Consider the following 14,857-nt stretch of genomic DNA (forward strand, 5'->3'; position numbering starts at 1 on the left):
AGTGCTATTTACATTGTACTGCATTTCGGCAACTTAAACCAAAAATAAAAAGTTTAAATTTGTTTCACAATACTCTTTACAAATAGGCCTAAAGCTCAAATTTTGGAGCACATGAATACATTGGATTTGTATAATTTTTTTTTTTGTATGTAAGGACAAACTTAAAATATATCTAAAGTTATATAGTGTGTGTGTGTGTGTGTGTGTGTAGTATGTATATGTATGTGTAAAGCTTGATGATTGTTTTTCGTGGACCGCTGTTTATCATAACGCACGTCGTTATATCGCTCCGTGTCGCTCCGCGCTTCGGAAGGCGGCGGTGCCGCTGCACTGCGCGCAGGTGGGCGGGGCTCTACATCCGGGAATTACCGCTGACCCCCCGCGTGACCCCGTAGAATCGCAAACATGGCGGAGGTAAGAAAGTGAAATAAATATTCGGGAAAAATAAATTTCACACCGCGGGGGGATAGTCCTCGTCCGGTCCAACGCGTACGTCCTTCGCGCGTCGTGGCGTTAACGCACGACACGAAGAACCAGCTTGTTTCGCCTCGCTGGACGACAGCCGTTTCTTTGACTCAAGCATGTTTTAGTAAACTTCGGATGCGGCTAACGTTAGCTTCGCGTTAGCCCCCCCGACCGAAGGGAGCCGCGGCGACGGTACTTCGCGGTTTTGTTTGAGGAGGACTTCAACTCTGCCCGACGACGTTTTGAATCACATGTTTGTTGTTTCCCCCCCCCTGTTCCGTTTTGTGGGATTAATTTGCGGGCTGTTGATACCGAGGCTCAACTTGGTCACGTCAGCGTCAAAATATAAATATATATATAAATAAAGGGGAATGAACTGGCTTTGCAACTTGTGTTGTAAGTCAGCGACTTGAGATTAAAAGCTGGTTTTAAAACCTCGGGCGCGCTTTTTCCCCTCCTCTCGAAACCTCCACGTTCACATCTCTGTCTGTCTGTCTGTCTGCCGGGGTGATGTGAATATGTCGAGTTGTGTCCGAGCGACGAGCTGTTTCTGATTGTACGTCTGATGAGGTATTTTGCCCCCGAAGGCTCAACTTTTGTGTTTTCTGTTCCTCCTTTTCTTGCTCCGCCAGCCCTCCCTCGGGAATTCGAGCCCAGGTGAGTCCGTCGGAAAAGTTTGAGCCTTTTCTGTTGAGTTGGGTGAACGGATGAGATTTGAAATCTGTTGTCCACATTTAAATATACTACAGAAGTCAATTTTGACTCTTAAATGGAAAAAAAAAAAAAAAAAAAAATACATGGATCTTAAATGTTCAAAACACAGGATTTTGACTCATTTGACTTTTTTTTTTTTTTTACTACTTCAATTAATCATTCATTGAAAGACCTCTGTAATAAGAAATTACTTCATTAACAACAAAACAAACAAAAAAAAGATTCGTATTAAACGTTTTCTGGTGGTTTCTTTACACCTGCGTTGTTCAGAAAGAATGATAAAATATATATTTTAATTATGATTATTTTAGAAACTGCTTTTTCAAAGTCAAAAGGGAGCACAAACTTAATGCTTTACATTAAAGAGCAGAGTCCCTGGCACTGACTAACTGATCATCAATAAATAATAATAATAATAAAAAAAAAAGAAAGTAGTGAATAGATAGAGGATTTCTGCATCAGTGTGATGAGGTACTTTGATTATTGGATTTGCCAAAACAGACAGTCCCATCTGGACATTTTATCATCACAAGATTTTTTTGATATTTGATCAAATTTATGATGCGACATATATCGCTCTTGTCAATGTAAATTTACATACCACTCACTCCTGAGTATGTCTGTCATCTATGTATAGATTCAAGCAAAAAAAAAATACTGACTGCATCTCGATATAATTTGTTCATAACAACTTAAACATCATTTATTTCAGTCATATTGTCATTCTTAATTCGCAGTATCTCTTTTTGTGGTCACTTTTCTAGGAGGTTCTGCAGGTTCCGTTGACCATGATTTCGACCCATCCGCTGACATGCTTGTCCATGACTTTGACGATGAACGCACCCTGGAGGAAGAGGAAATGTTAGAGGCGTCGGATGAGACAAATGCCAATGAGATTGAAGATCTTGCAAGGGTTGGTGTCAGGCTTTTTCCTCATAGTTGATTTCTTGCCCCCCATTCTATTATTTGTATTGAAGGATTACTGTGAATGTAAATATGACATAAACAACTGGACTCTGCATCAACTTCTTGTAAGTTTCCTTCTTTTTTAAAGTTTAAAAAAACAAACAATATAAATGTTCTTCTAATAGGAGGGAGAGATGCCCATTCATGAGCTGCTGAGTCTCTACGGTTATGGGGGCAGATCGCCAGCAGATGAGGATGAAGAGGAGGAGGAAGAACCTGAGGAAGAGGAGGAGGATGAGGACGACGACGAGGAAGAGGACCTTGACAATGATGAAAGCAGCAGAAGCACTGGCGAGTTGAAAAGAAATGAGGTATGTTGGCATTTTATAGGTGTCTTGACAGCGAAATGGATTCTATATACTTAATATGCTTTATTGTTGTGACCGCTCCATAATTTTAGCTGCGGTTGGGCAAATGTGTTTTCATATTGTCGTTGCCAGCCTGGGATGTAAAGGAATGTGTATCATCCTAAACCGAATGAGGTTTCTTCAGTACAGTCTATTTCTGTCTACGTACTTGTTGTCTTGGAACAGAAAGTCAGTGACAGTTCCAGCAAAATGTATTCACACAACATTGACCAAAAAAAAAAGAGGAAAGCTTTGTCTTAATCATAATTTCTTTGTGCAGTTCTGAGTTAAATATTGCAACGCTGGCTTTAATAGTTATTTATTACTTTATACTAGAGAGTATGCAAGTCAGATTTTCTCTTCCAGACAATATTTCATTTTAGTACCTTTACTGTTACAGTAAGAATTATGGCCAATAAGCCACTTTTGATTATTATAATTTTTGGAATAAGTTACATTAAAAGTTATTTTATGCATTTGTTTTCTCAGCTGAACTGAAAGTGTACCAAACTGTGACCCTAATTCTGAGGTGAATATTGTGTACAGTTACACCACTATTACCAGCAACTACTGATAGACAGTCTGATCTTCTTGGGCGGTGGATGTTAACACATCTGACCTCACTGCCCAGCTTCTGTCATTAACCTGTGTTTTGGTTCATTTTGATCAGTTATCATAAAGTTGGTTTTCCACAACGAAGATTTCTCCGCAGAGTCACGTGCAGCAAAATCTAATTGAAACTTTTTGTGTGTTTTCAGAGTGAGGATGTTAAGACCTCGTCGGGACAGGGGGCTGAAGCCCAGACACCGTCTGAGGGTCGCACACGCTCAGTCAGGTCACTTGGCACAGCAGAACTTATTCGTCCCCAGAAGCTCAAGTATTTTGAAAGTATGTGCTCTCCTTTCGTCTTTCTCATCTTCTCTCTCGTTCCAACTTTACTTTGTGTCTTATTTTCTATATCAGAAAACACTGCGGACTTAGCAGGCTAAGTAGATATCACATTGTGTCTCAGGTAATAATGATGCAGAGGAGGAGTCGGATGAAGATGAGGACTATGTTCCATCTGAAGACTGGAAAAAGGTATGTAAATACTCCCATTTTTCAGACACCTGTGCTGTCAGATCACAGCTGAATTGATACGACAGTGTCAAACATTTGTCAGACCAAAAACGGCTCGTTCGAAACGCTGAATGCCATGATGAGAAGGATTTCCATACACACTACCTCTTATTTACCACTTTTATGTTAAACCTTTAGAACTTTAGAAATGCACAACTGTCATATTTTACTGCCACTATTATGGCTTTCAAAATGATGCTGTGACCACTGCAGGAATACTGCACTGAACCTGTCGAGTAAATATCATAAATATTGTAACAAAATATATTCACACAAATCTAAATCAGTACATACATTTCTTTCTTCTTTTTTTTTTTTAATGGTGTAAAGAGAATTAAGCGAGTGAGCTGCTCTCCATGTTGTCGTGCAACCAGGCTTTTATATTTGTCACAATTTAATAAGTAATTGTCCGCCAGCCTACACTCAGTCTAAACATTGGTTTTTTTTCCCCAACAGGAGATTATGGTGGGTTCCATGTATCAGGCAGAAACCCCTGTCGGCTTGTGTAAATATAAAGACAATGAGAAAGGTAAGAAGGTTGTTTGATGTCTCTGCTCACGCTGCGAGTCCTTTTTGGGGGGGTCCAGATCAGCTGATGACAATGTAGTGGATACAAGGCCGATGTCTTATTGCTCTTTCTTTCTCAACCGGCCCTTTTAGTTTATGAAAATGACGACCAGTTGTTGTGGAACCCCGAGTGCCTGCCTGAAGGCAAAGTGGTGGAGTTCCTGACGGAGGCCTCGAGGCGGACGGGAGAGGAGAAGGGAGTGGACGCAATCCCAGAGGGATCCCATATCAAAGACAATGAACAGGTGAGAGGTTGGAATACGTCACGCGCAGCTCGATCGCGGTGTGTTGCAGTTTACACGGCTCATCGCAACTTGTTTGTTTCTTTTCTCGCAGGCGTTGTATGAACTGGTGAAATGTGACTTTGACACAGAGGAAGCTTTAAGAAGACTTAGGTTTAATGTAAAAGCAGCCAGAGGTAAGCAGAGCGTCGCTCACATGTTCTGGACCGTTTGACCACTCTGGTGTTCTGTACTCGGGTTTTTAAAGTATTTTCCAACAATGATTTTGATGCAACATTAACTCTGATGTTCTGTGTAACAGAGGAGCTGTCTGTTTGGACTGAAGAGGAATGTAGAAATTTTGAACAAGGACTAAAAGCTTATGGCAAAGACTTTCATTTAATACAGGCCAACAAGGTAAGAGACGTGCTTAGATGGCTTTAATACCCACAACATTCATTTAATGTGTGTTAATGTGTTTATTGTTTATTCATTTCAACCTTGTTGCTTTTGAGACAAATCAAATTTGTTTGTTCCTAAATTATGAAAATGTCTGTCGATCTTTTGACTTTTGTCAAAAGTCCCAAACTGTAATTTGATTTGTCTCCCTGTTGAATTTGTGCTGACACGATCTCTTCAGATGATGGTAATAATGGTCATTTCATGTCTGCTGAATTAAATCTTTCAGGTGAGAACTAGGTCTGTAGGAGAATGTGTGGCCTTTTATTACATGTGGAAGAAGTCTGAGCGTTATGATTTCTTTGCACAGCAAACCAGACTTGGGAAAAGGAAATACAACCTTCATCCCGGTGTCACGTAAGTCAAATTAGTAATGGAAGAAACTATTCATGTCTCATGTTGATGTATCTGGTCACATCTGTTGTTTCTGATAAGTCAATACAAGTTTATACAAGACCAGTGGGTCCTTCTTTGCTGACTCACATCAGGCTTTGCTTGAACTTGCAGATCTTAAATTAGTCAAAAATAGAAAGATTTTCTGTGGAGAAAACAAAAGTTTATCACAGGTCACATTGGGATAGATTTACATTTAGAAAACATGAGCTACTGTAAGTGTGGATGGTTGATTAATGGATGAAAAAGGGCCTGAAGTAATATTACTCGGTATCCCGTGTAGATTTCCCTGAAATGTGCCGTCTTGTTTGCTCATACTTGTTTGCTCATACTGATGTCGTAGCCATGGCGATGATAAGAAACTACAAGCTTAGTTTTGATATCCATCAGTTCTTTGTCTGTTGACACACTCCAGTAACCAGTTCATTTATATTGTGCATGAGGAAACACGAGGAGGGCTACAGTGTCAAAGCAAGATGGCCACACAGGAGGATCCCTGACAATACACACAGCTCACAAAATATTTAGTCAATTCATGTCTACAAATACCTCTTACACTTACAGCATGATGTTGATAGATACATTAGCACAAGAAAAGGCACACACTTACACTAAGATATGTTAACAGTATCCGGTCTGCAGGTTAAATTGGCCCGCTGTCGGGCTGGTGGGAAAAACGCTACACGCGTTTAAAATGTCCGCCGCTTTGCGACCCGCACAGGTCTTCATCAGGAACACTGTCTATCGATCAATGCAACCTGGTACACCTGAAACGGTCAAATAGTGATGAATTAAGTAAGAAGTAAATGATATACGTTATGTTTTTCACTGTAATTTACAGGTGTAGTCGTATAACAGTAATATTCTGCAGGCTGGAACAGTAAAGAAGGAAGTGTATGTTAGTCGAGCTAAAGAAATGTAACACAAAGATATGAACACTGTCTGGATTGTCTTATTGTAGGAGCTCAAGTCTGTTAAACCTGTTTTATGGAAACTGAACAAATTTGAATATTTAAAGTTTTCTAAAAATGGTCAATAGGAAAACATCCTGGATGTGGCGACATATTTTTGCCACAGCGCCTCAAACTGCGGTCACGGACCACATGTGCTGAAACAAGGGGCTTGTTTGAAGCGGCATGGAGAGTTGAACTGACGTGAAACGGTGTGTGTGCCGCTGTGTGTTATCAGAGACTACATGGACAGATTACTGGACGAGACGGAGAGCGCGACGTCCAGCAGGGCGGCGTCTCCTCCGCCCACCACCTCCAGCAGCAGCGCCAGCCACTCGGAGAGGGAGGACAGCAGCAGTCAGAACGGTGAGAGCATGAATGCAAAGTACAAAGGAGTGCGCGCGTGTGGCTACTAGAGATTATTTACATTTTTAAAGCTAAACAAAGACGAAAATATTTTTGAGTTGACCAAATCTCGAATTTCACAAAAGTAAAAAACAAAATACACAAAAAAACCCATGTTTGATTTGCATGGAACAACACTTGAAAATCGAAAAAGGAAAAACTCATTCCATGTGACCTTTAACGGGTCACTACACCCAAATAATAATCAAAAAAACGACTTGAGAAAACACTTATAGCATATTTGGTTGAGTTCTTTAGTTTTTAGTAGATATCTGTTTGTGGTGATCACATGATTAATATTTAATAAATACGGCAGCAACATCTTCCCATAAATGCTGCTCTTTTGTGTGTGTGTGTGTGTGTGTGTGTGTGTGTGTGTGTGTGTGTGTGTGTGGCAGTCCCACAGTTCTGTTTTGAGTTATTACTAAAAATTACGAACATCACAAATGACATAACTCACGTCATGTATTCAGACAATAGGCAGAAATCTGAGAAATGAATATCCGACACCTGATCAGATAGATCCAAAAGCATGTGAATGACTCGATGAAACTACAAGTTTTGTCATTTGTGTTTCATTTATATCGGAGCGCTCACGTTTCGCCTTTCTTCGACAGGTATTGCGAGCCACACTTCAAACCACCCGGCGGACGGTGCCCAGCTGGCCCCGGCCGGTCAAGTCAAGCCTGAGGGGGTTCAGTCCAACGGCCCGTCCCACCCGTCGGCGGAAGCTCCGCCTCTGGGTTCGGACAACAACTCCAACGGCTGCGGCCAACCCGCCGCGCCCAGCCACGACAGAAACGGCTCTCTGGAGCCGCCGCTCGACCACAGAGACGCGGCGACGGCACACGAGCGGCCGGCCAAGAGGTGCAGGACGGAGGCCGAGGCTTTGGACCAAAGTGAGGTGGAACCGGCCAGAACGCAGGAGAACTGAAGGCTCCGCAGTCGAGCGCGTTGGACACTGATCCGAGGTGGAATATTTATCACTACTTCCCCAACAGAGGGGATGAAACCCTGTCGACCCGTGAGCGCCGTTTCTCCTGACAACAAAGACTCACGTTAAGAAGGTCATTCAAATCACACCTTGAAGATCACGGCCGACCAAACTGCAGCTGGTCCTCCAGGAAGGGGCAGTAGTCGCCCCGATCCCCCCCGTCCCCGTCCCTCCTCCACCTCATCCTCGGACTGACCGCCTGCAGAGCTCCTCCCAAAGTACCACAGCAAGATCATATCGCACACAGCATCTCCTACCCATCAGCTTCTTATCCCCTTTTCGGAGACAGACTGACACAATTTTGCCAAGAAATTCCTTTTTTTCTACTTGTACTTTAAGAAAATAAATCACCTGCGATATTTTTTTACACAAGAGATATTTATATTTTTTTGACAAAAAAAAAAAAAAAAATCAAAAAAAAAAAAAAAAAATCAAATGATGGGCAGCAGCTTTTCCAGCCATTTCTTCGCTCTAACGGATTTCCAGAAACGGGACGCGCTTTAAACGATTATGCGCTTACGTAGGCAAAAACAAGAGGAGTCGGCCGGTGCCGTGGCGACGCTCGCTTTAGTTGCACTTTGATTGTACGTTTCTCATCTCTGTTGGTGAGGAGCGGTGTCAGAACCCAGCGGAGACATACATCGTCACTCCCTCACTCCTTTCCTCTTATCGCGGCCGTTTGTTCGATCCGGAGAAATAAACCAGCGGGGTGGCTCCCCCTGCAGGTTTGTTTGTGTAGAGCAGCTGACATCAGTGATGTCATGTATTATATAACTCATCATGTAGAAGATCTCTGTATTTTTGGATTTTCATAGTCGGTGCTTTGCTCAACACTTTGTTTTTACTAGACAGAATGTTTGTGACTTTTAATGTAAAGTTTGTATAGATTTCTTACCTTGAGCAGTTGTTATTATTATTATTTTTTTATAACTGTCTGTCCATCTCCGTATTTTCTGGTCTTCCCTGTAGGCTGTGCTTTTTGTCGGGAAGCTGTTCGCCTTTGTTTCTCCTGAGATGGATGTAATTAAAACAGTAGCCATTCCTCCTTCCCTCTGTGTTTTGGCAGGACTTCCCATTCCTGTGCGACTCTGCCCGAGCTCAAAGTCTGTCGCAGAAAAGCCCAACATTGTGGTTGCGTGAGCTGCTTGCCTTCGGTTTAAAAAAAAAACAACAACTCCCAACTTATTCAGAGTTCCAACCGATAAATCTCGTCGTCCCGCAGTAAAACTACACAGCAGTGGAAATCCAGCAGACCTGACTCACAGGAAGACCTTAACTTGTTTTGGTACAGTAGCTCTTCAGCTTGATGCTTAAATGTTTTACTTTGTACTCCAGCTTTGAACTTACATTCAGAAATTAAAGATAAGTTTGTCTCAAATAATGTTCTTTTACTTTTTTTTTTTTTTTTTTTTTTGACAATTATGTCTTTTTCTTTCTCTGTAAATGATGACATGAATAAAAATGAAGTGTATTCCAAGACTGCCTATGAATGGAATAACATTGGCTATATTTAATAAATGTATTAATGAATTTAAGTTGTCGTGTTGTGAGTTGTAAAGTTGAATACAGAAAGAGTAAGTAATTGGCAGATTAGCTTTTTTGATTCTATTTAAATAGATGCAACATGTGAGTTAAGGGTCACTGAATTGAAAAATAACTCAAAATTGAAAGGTCTGATTATTGATTATAAATATATAAAAATAATGATAACATTTGATTTAATCAGTGAAACAATTATACAAAAAAAGTGAAGGCACTTAATCTTTATTAAAGACAGAAAAGCTGATAATATGCATGAAAATAACTTTTCATAACTGCAGCTAAACTTTGATAACAAATACAGAAAATCCAAAGGAAATGTTCTTTAAATGATTGGTCCCTCCAGGACTTCACAGGATTATTTTTTGTGATTGTTACAATCAAAACTACTCAATTTTGCGGGAGTTTTCCCTCAAACATTGCAGTGGATTTTGTGAAATTTTATATAATTTCGTTGTAGTAAAATTGCGGGAATTTGCAAAAATTGCAAGTCAAGGAAAAGTATTGCAAATTTTTGAACGTTTTAAATGACTTCCTAATAAAGAGTCAGATGTAATCATTTCCTATCATAAGTATACCGCCCATCACACAAATAGCTGGAAATATTTGAGTTAATTTCTTTTGTATTTTCTGAACTTAAAAAAAACTTTGAGCTCAAAGTTACAAAAAAAAAAAAAAAATACCAAAAGTGATGTCGTTTAAAAAAAAAAAAAAGACAAAAAACTGATTATAGAATTCAGTTCTGTCAAGATAAGCGTTTTAAACTTAAGTAATTCAACACCTGAACAAAGTGCAATGTCTTACAATTATAAGGGATGTATGTAACGTTTTAACGCATTACATATAAGACTGATGCAGTGCAATGGTCGGTGGCCTAATTCTTAAGGTTAGACCACATTTCCCATAAACCCCGTCACATCCAGTTTTTGCTGTTTTTTTTCTCCAAGCAACTGACATGTGGTTTGTTTTGATGATGAGATGTTGAGCAGCTCTACTGACAGTAAATGGAGTTATTTCTGTCTATAAACCGAAGTCTTACTTTTTGCCCTAATAGAGCTCCTGTTGAAAACTTTTAATGTCAAGAAATTTTGCAAAATTGCAAGCTCCCGCAACAGCAGGATGTGTCCACATACAGTACACCGACAGCATGATGTGTGCTGGATGTAGATCTTCAGTGCCGGGGTGGGACTCCATGATTTACGCCTTCTCTGTTAAATTTGACGCAAACAATTTCAGTTTGTGAGGATATTACATATTATTACAAACTAATTCAAGCACTGTAAAGACCAAACCTGGTGTAATAATTCACATGACTTGAAGTGTTCTTACTTGTGTACTCTTGTGTGAAGGTGATGTAGGAGTACACCAGGCTGCCGGCGATGCTGTGGGAAACAAAGACGACGAACTGTGACGCCAGACAGATAAATCTCACCTCCACAACTCAACATTTGAACTGGGGTGTGTGTGTGTGTGTGTGTGTGCATATGTGTGTTTGTGTGTGTGTGTATGTGTGTTTGTGTGTGTGTGTGTATATATGTGTTTGTGTGTGTGTATATGTGTGTATGTGTGTTTGTGTGTATGTGTGTGTTTGTGTATGTGTGTGTATATGTGTGTGTGTGTGCGTGTGTGTGTGTGTGTGTGTGTGCGCGTGCGTGCGTGTGTGTGTGTGTTGTACCTGATGTTTAGGCCGATAAAGTTAGTCCAGGTGAAGATGTAGTCTCCACCAAACACCATACCGATGTACGTCACCAAAATATTCTGGAGGATATAGAAGGGGGGAAAAAATAAATAAAAGTCTTTACCCGCATGTGCATTCATAAACACATCAACCAAGAGAAGGCGGGGCTGACGTGAAATGACTTACCTTAATGCAACCTACGATGGAGGTGGTGAGCGCTGAGTTGTGCTGTGTGCACACCATGATGGAGTACATTAAAACAAAGCTGCAGGACACAGGCAGAGTTACATCAGACCACTACTGTGGGATATTAATGATTAAAACACGGTGGGAACGGGGGGAAGGTACATTACCCCATGACACAGGAGAGCACAAACTGCAGCACAAACAGGTGATCAGCCCAGCCGTGATACTCCCACCCCTGCGCGCGCACACACACACACACACACACACACACACACACACACACACACACACACACACACACACACACACACATAATAAAAGAGGTACAAATATTATACTTAGTCATTTGTTTATCAAGGAAAATGATATAATATGACATATCTGTGAGGGGCAAAAGTATATGAACCTTTAGGTTTTGTTTTTTTTTCCCCATTAGTGGGATGAGTGTGGTGTCACCGTGTTTTACACACATTTTAAGTCCATTTCCACCAATCCAGTCAGAACGGCCGTTCAGAAATGGAACAAATTCAAGACCATTGTTGCCCTCCCAAGGAGTGTTCAACCAATAAAGATCATTTGAAGTTGTGTACTAGTCCGTCCAGTCGCCGAGGAACCCGCGATAACTTCAAAACAACTACATGCTTCTCACACCGTCTGACGTTGATGTTCACGAGTCCGACATCAGGAGAATACTGAACAATAGAAGGTGCGCCCTGATCAAAGATCACATGGACAAGCCAGAAGGTTATTGGAAAAATGTTTGGCGGACGGATGAGACCGAAATAGAACCTTTCTGCTTTAAATGAGAAGCATTCTGTTTGGAGAAAGGAAACACTGGATTCCAGCACAAGAACCTTATCCCATCTGTGAAGCACGGCGGTGGTGGTATCATAACCCTCCAATGTCTCGGAGTTGAAGCTGTTCTGTACTGAGGAACGGGCTAAAATCGCTCTGAGCCGATGTGCACCAGTTACTGGAAGTGATTCATTACATAATGCTGGTTCACCCTGAAAGCAAAGGTTCACATACTTTTGCCACAGATATGTAATATTGGATCATTTTCCTCAATGAACAAATGACCCGAGTCTAACATTGTTGACTCGTTTGTTTAATTAGGTTCTCTTTGTATACCTTTCGGACTTTTTGTTAATACTTTTTGCAGAAATATAGTTCGGAAACGTACCATTTGTAAGTCCCCCGAGAAGTAGGCGTACGCCACCGTGGGGGAAATCATAATCAAAGCGTTGTAATAAAGAAGCCCGTATTTGCCCAGCTCCTGTGGGAACAGCAGAAGATTACGTTCTTTGCGTGTCCAACGAGTCCCCACAACGATCCGCTGCTCCGCTCACCTTGGAGTCAAGTTTCTGCTTCACGTACGCCCCGTTGGCTGCCGTCAGGACGTTATTCAGCATTATGAATACGTATCCTTCAAGGTCAAAGGCCAAGTCAGCGCTAAGAAAACAAACAAACACAATCAAAGAAGGAGATGTACATACTTCAGCCTGAACTCAGTGTGCGTGTGTGTGTGCGTGTCCGTCCTCACCTGGCAGCAACTAGAGCACCAGAGATCATAGTGAACACCGTCATCTTAATGGATACCGAGAAGGTCTTCCTGTGAGGAGAGGAAACCGGCTTGCAGGGATTCAAAATCAATCGTTTCGCGTGCGGTTGTTGCGGTTCGACTGTGCAGAGGACTCACTTCAGCAGGAGACCCTCGAACACCATGGTGAGAAAAATACTGAACCTCCTCAGGACTGTAAACATCGGCAAACTGAGAGAGGGGGAAGACAATCCGTTACGTTTGGCGATTCATATCGAGGAAACCGTTTCAATGTGATTCAATAAAAAAAAATAAAAAAAATAAAAGCTCTCACTTGAGTCTCTGTGTCCCAAACAGTCCCGATATCTGATTCCCGACATACAACAGAGGCAGCGGGAACATCTGGAAAGACACACACACACACACACACACACGAGATGTTCACATCTCACTGTAGTTTTTAATCTTTAATATAAAAACTGCTTCACAATCTGTGTGATTTCAGTCGCAACCATCCAGTCGTCAGTCCTCACCTTGCGTGGAATTGACAAATCTACATCTGGAAAGGATATGACGCCCAACATCTTCCCGGTCCTCAGTACTACAATTGTAGCCAGCATCTGCATTTTTTTTTTTTTTTTTTTTTAAATTGAAGCACGGGGACACAGTGCATCAGGCTCTTTTAATCATTAAACAGGAAGCGGGTTGAGGTTCAACTTAAAGAGACGCTTACTTGGCCGATTCCAACACATGTCGACGATGGAAATCTGTAAAACATGTCCACAAATGACTCAACGGTTGACATTTCATTAAAGCACACGAGGAAGAGGAGTTGACACTTTAAAAAAAAAAAAAAAAAAAAAAAAAAAAAATTTAGACAAAAGAAACATCTAACAATGAAATCATCTGTATTTTGGCACGTGAACTCGATGCAAAACAAAACCAGAGATGGAAAGTGATTTAGTACAGTCACAAAATGACTGCACGATGTTGAAGTACAAGTACCCATACAACAATATAAAAAGTAGAAGTCCACAAGTATCATCAGCGAAATATAGATTAGTCCTTATATTCTTATTTTATATACAATATACATGTTTTTGATGATTAGAAGCAAAACTGTGCAACTTTTTCTGATGGCAGTCACACCGTGAACAAACAGCATTATCTACACATTTAAACAAGTAGGATTTTAGTAGAAACCTCGTGAAAGTACTCGGCTAAATAAAGGACACGTGTGTACATTGTGTGAATCGGAAGTTTTAATTTGTGATATAAAAGTGACGTGGCGACCGACCGACGCGCCTAACTCGCACTTTGCACCTTTTACCTGTAGCCGGTGAGGACGCTTTTGTTGACTACGACGATGAGGAAGGAGCTGACTCCGTAAAACCCCGCCGCCAGCAGCTTCGCCAACACCGCCTTGGTGTCTGCGGACGTCTGTCCCCCGGCGGACCAGTTTCTGTGGCCGCAGGACTCAAGTCGACGTTTACGGGGCGCCGCCATCATTTGTTATTGTGACGAGAGTTCAGAGGAAATGCCTTACGACGAGTCGAGCTGCGCATGCGCACAACAACGGCCTGTCGTCAAAGACGGAAATAGAAAGAAGTGAACCATCTCGATAAATTCTTAATTCTCAGAAATATTTTAGTAGCGTCTAATTCTACATATAAAAAAAAAAGCAGGTATATCTCCATATAACTACCTGATAACACTTTTAAAGGCCCCTAACACCTGTGATAAGTTGTACTTTACAATTAAAATATTTGTTGGGAGAGGTACTTCCAGGTTGTTATACTGTTAAGTTTTCAATTTTTCAAAAGGCCCCAACACTGTACAAACATTTAACATTTCAAAAGAGAGTTTGCTCTAAAAACTCACTAATAAACTAGCTTAAAAAAAAAAAGACTTGAAACTGTGGTGGCACCAAACAAGTGTCATTACATAGTTGTGCAACCAGCTCAAAGCAATGAATTACAAACCACCTCTACGACCCACCTTCAATGCCCTTTACAAAAGCTACAGGGAGACCTAACTTCATGTTATATATTGGAGGTTGTAGTTTGTGGTATAGTTAACTTCGTAAGAAGCTAAATTATATTTAAAAGCGAGGATAGACTAAGCTCTCAAAACAGCTTTCAGGAAAAATGCAGTCCAATTTTTAAAAGGTACCTCAAACTACAGTTATCAAATCCTCAATGCAGAGCAGGGTTTGTTAGTTCTGCGTATTTCAGGAGTTTCTATCACTCTGAAGTCTACGGGATGAAGTGGGACTAATGTAATCAAACACAGACGCGTTACGCTTCCGGCAATA

At 41.1% G+C, this 14,857-nt stretch overlaps 2 protein-coding genes across 4 annotated transcripts; one reads left to right on the top strand and one right to left on the bottom strand.

Annotated features, from left to right (window-relative positions):
- The first annotated feature begins 380 nt into the window (after positions 1–380).
- mier1b (mesoderm induction early response 1b, transcriptional regulator) lies at positions 381–9,130 on the top strand. 2 transcript variants are annotated; one of them, XM_069164451.1, is made up of 13 exons: positions 381–414; positions 1,098–1,122; positions 1,944–2,092; positions 2,271–2,456; positions 3,251–3,380; positions 3,505–3,572; positions 4,068–4,140; positions 4,272–4,423; positions 4,515–4,596; positions 4,722–4,816; positions 5,088–5,215; positions 6,440–6,567; positions 7,224–9,130. In XM_069164451.1, exons 1-13 carry the CDS (start codon positions 406–408, stop codon positions 7,538–7,540), a joined length of 1,542 nt encoding a protein of 513 aa, XP_069020552.1. In that variant the 5' UTR covers positions 381–405; the 3' UTR covers positions 7,541–9,130. The 2 variants fall into 2 exon arrangements, with proteins under 2 accessions (XP_069020552.1, XP_069020553.1); XM_069164452.1 differs by having other exon boundaries at positions 5,169–5,215.
- LOC138207311 (nucleotide sugar transporter SLC35D2-like) lies at positions 7,996–13,936 on the bottom strand. Of its 2 annotated transcripts, XM_069164454.1 has the most exons (13): positions 13,874–13,920; positions 13,277–13,310; positions 13,077–13,163; positions 12,878–12,945; positions 12,703–12,774; positions 12,547–12,615; positions 12,353–12,455; positions 12,187–12,279; positions 11,171–11,238; positions 11,004–11,082; positions 10,815–10,897; positions 10,469–10,521; positions 7,996–10,347 (listed from the first exon to the last, which is right to left on the bottom strand). In XM_069164454.1, the coding sequence occupies exons 3-13, from the start codon at positions 13,161–13,163 to the stop codon at positions 10,337–10,339; spliced, it is 786 nt and encodes a 261-aa protein (XP_069020555.1). In that variant the 5' UTR covers positions 13,277–13,310; positions 13,874–13,920; the 3' UTR covers positions 7,996–10,336. The 2 variants fall into 2 exon arrangements, with proteins under 2 accessions (XP_069020555.1, XP_069020554.1); XM_069164453.1 differs by having other exon boundaries at positions 13,077–13,310; positions 13,874–13,936.
- Between the last annotated feature and the right edge of the window lie 921 nt (positions 13,937–14,857).

This window comes from Embiotoca jacksoni, unplaced genomic scaffold, assembly GCF_022577435.1.
Source record: "Embiotoca jacksoni isolate LCO1_2020_lvr unplaced genomic scaffold, fEmbJac1.0.p SCAF_31, whole genome shotgun sequence".
Lineage (NCBI taxonomy): Eukaryota > Metazoa > Chordata > Actinopteri > Embiotocidae > Embiotoca > Embiotoca jacksoni.

Bases quoted from the DNA above. Each gene is read 5' to 3' on its own strand.
- mier1b (XM_069164451.1), top strand. The intron at 3,381-3,504 runs GTATGTGCTCTC...ATTGTGTCTCAG, and splicing joins GAAGCTCAAGTATTTTGAAA to GTAATAATGATGCAGAGGAG. The intron at 4,424-4,514 runs GTGAGAGGTTGG...CTTTTCTCGCAG, and splicing joins ATATCAAAGACAATGAACAG to GCGTTGTATGAACTGGTGAA.
- LOC138207311 (XM_069164453.1), bottom strand. From the start codon at position 13,169: ATGCAGATGCTGGCTACAATTGTAGTACTGAGGACCGGGAAGATGTTG. The intron at 12,946-13,076 runs GTGAGGACTGAC...GTGTCTTTCCAG, and splicing joins ATTTGTCAATTCCACGCAAG to ATGTTCCCGCTGCCTCTGTT. The intron at 12,775-12,877 runs GTGAGAGCTTTT...CCCCTCTCTCAG, and splicing joins TTTGGGACACAGAGACTCAA to TTTGCCGATGTTTACAGTCC.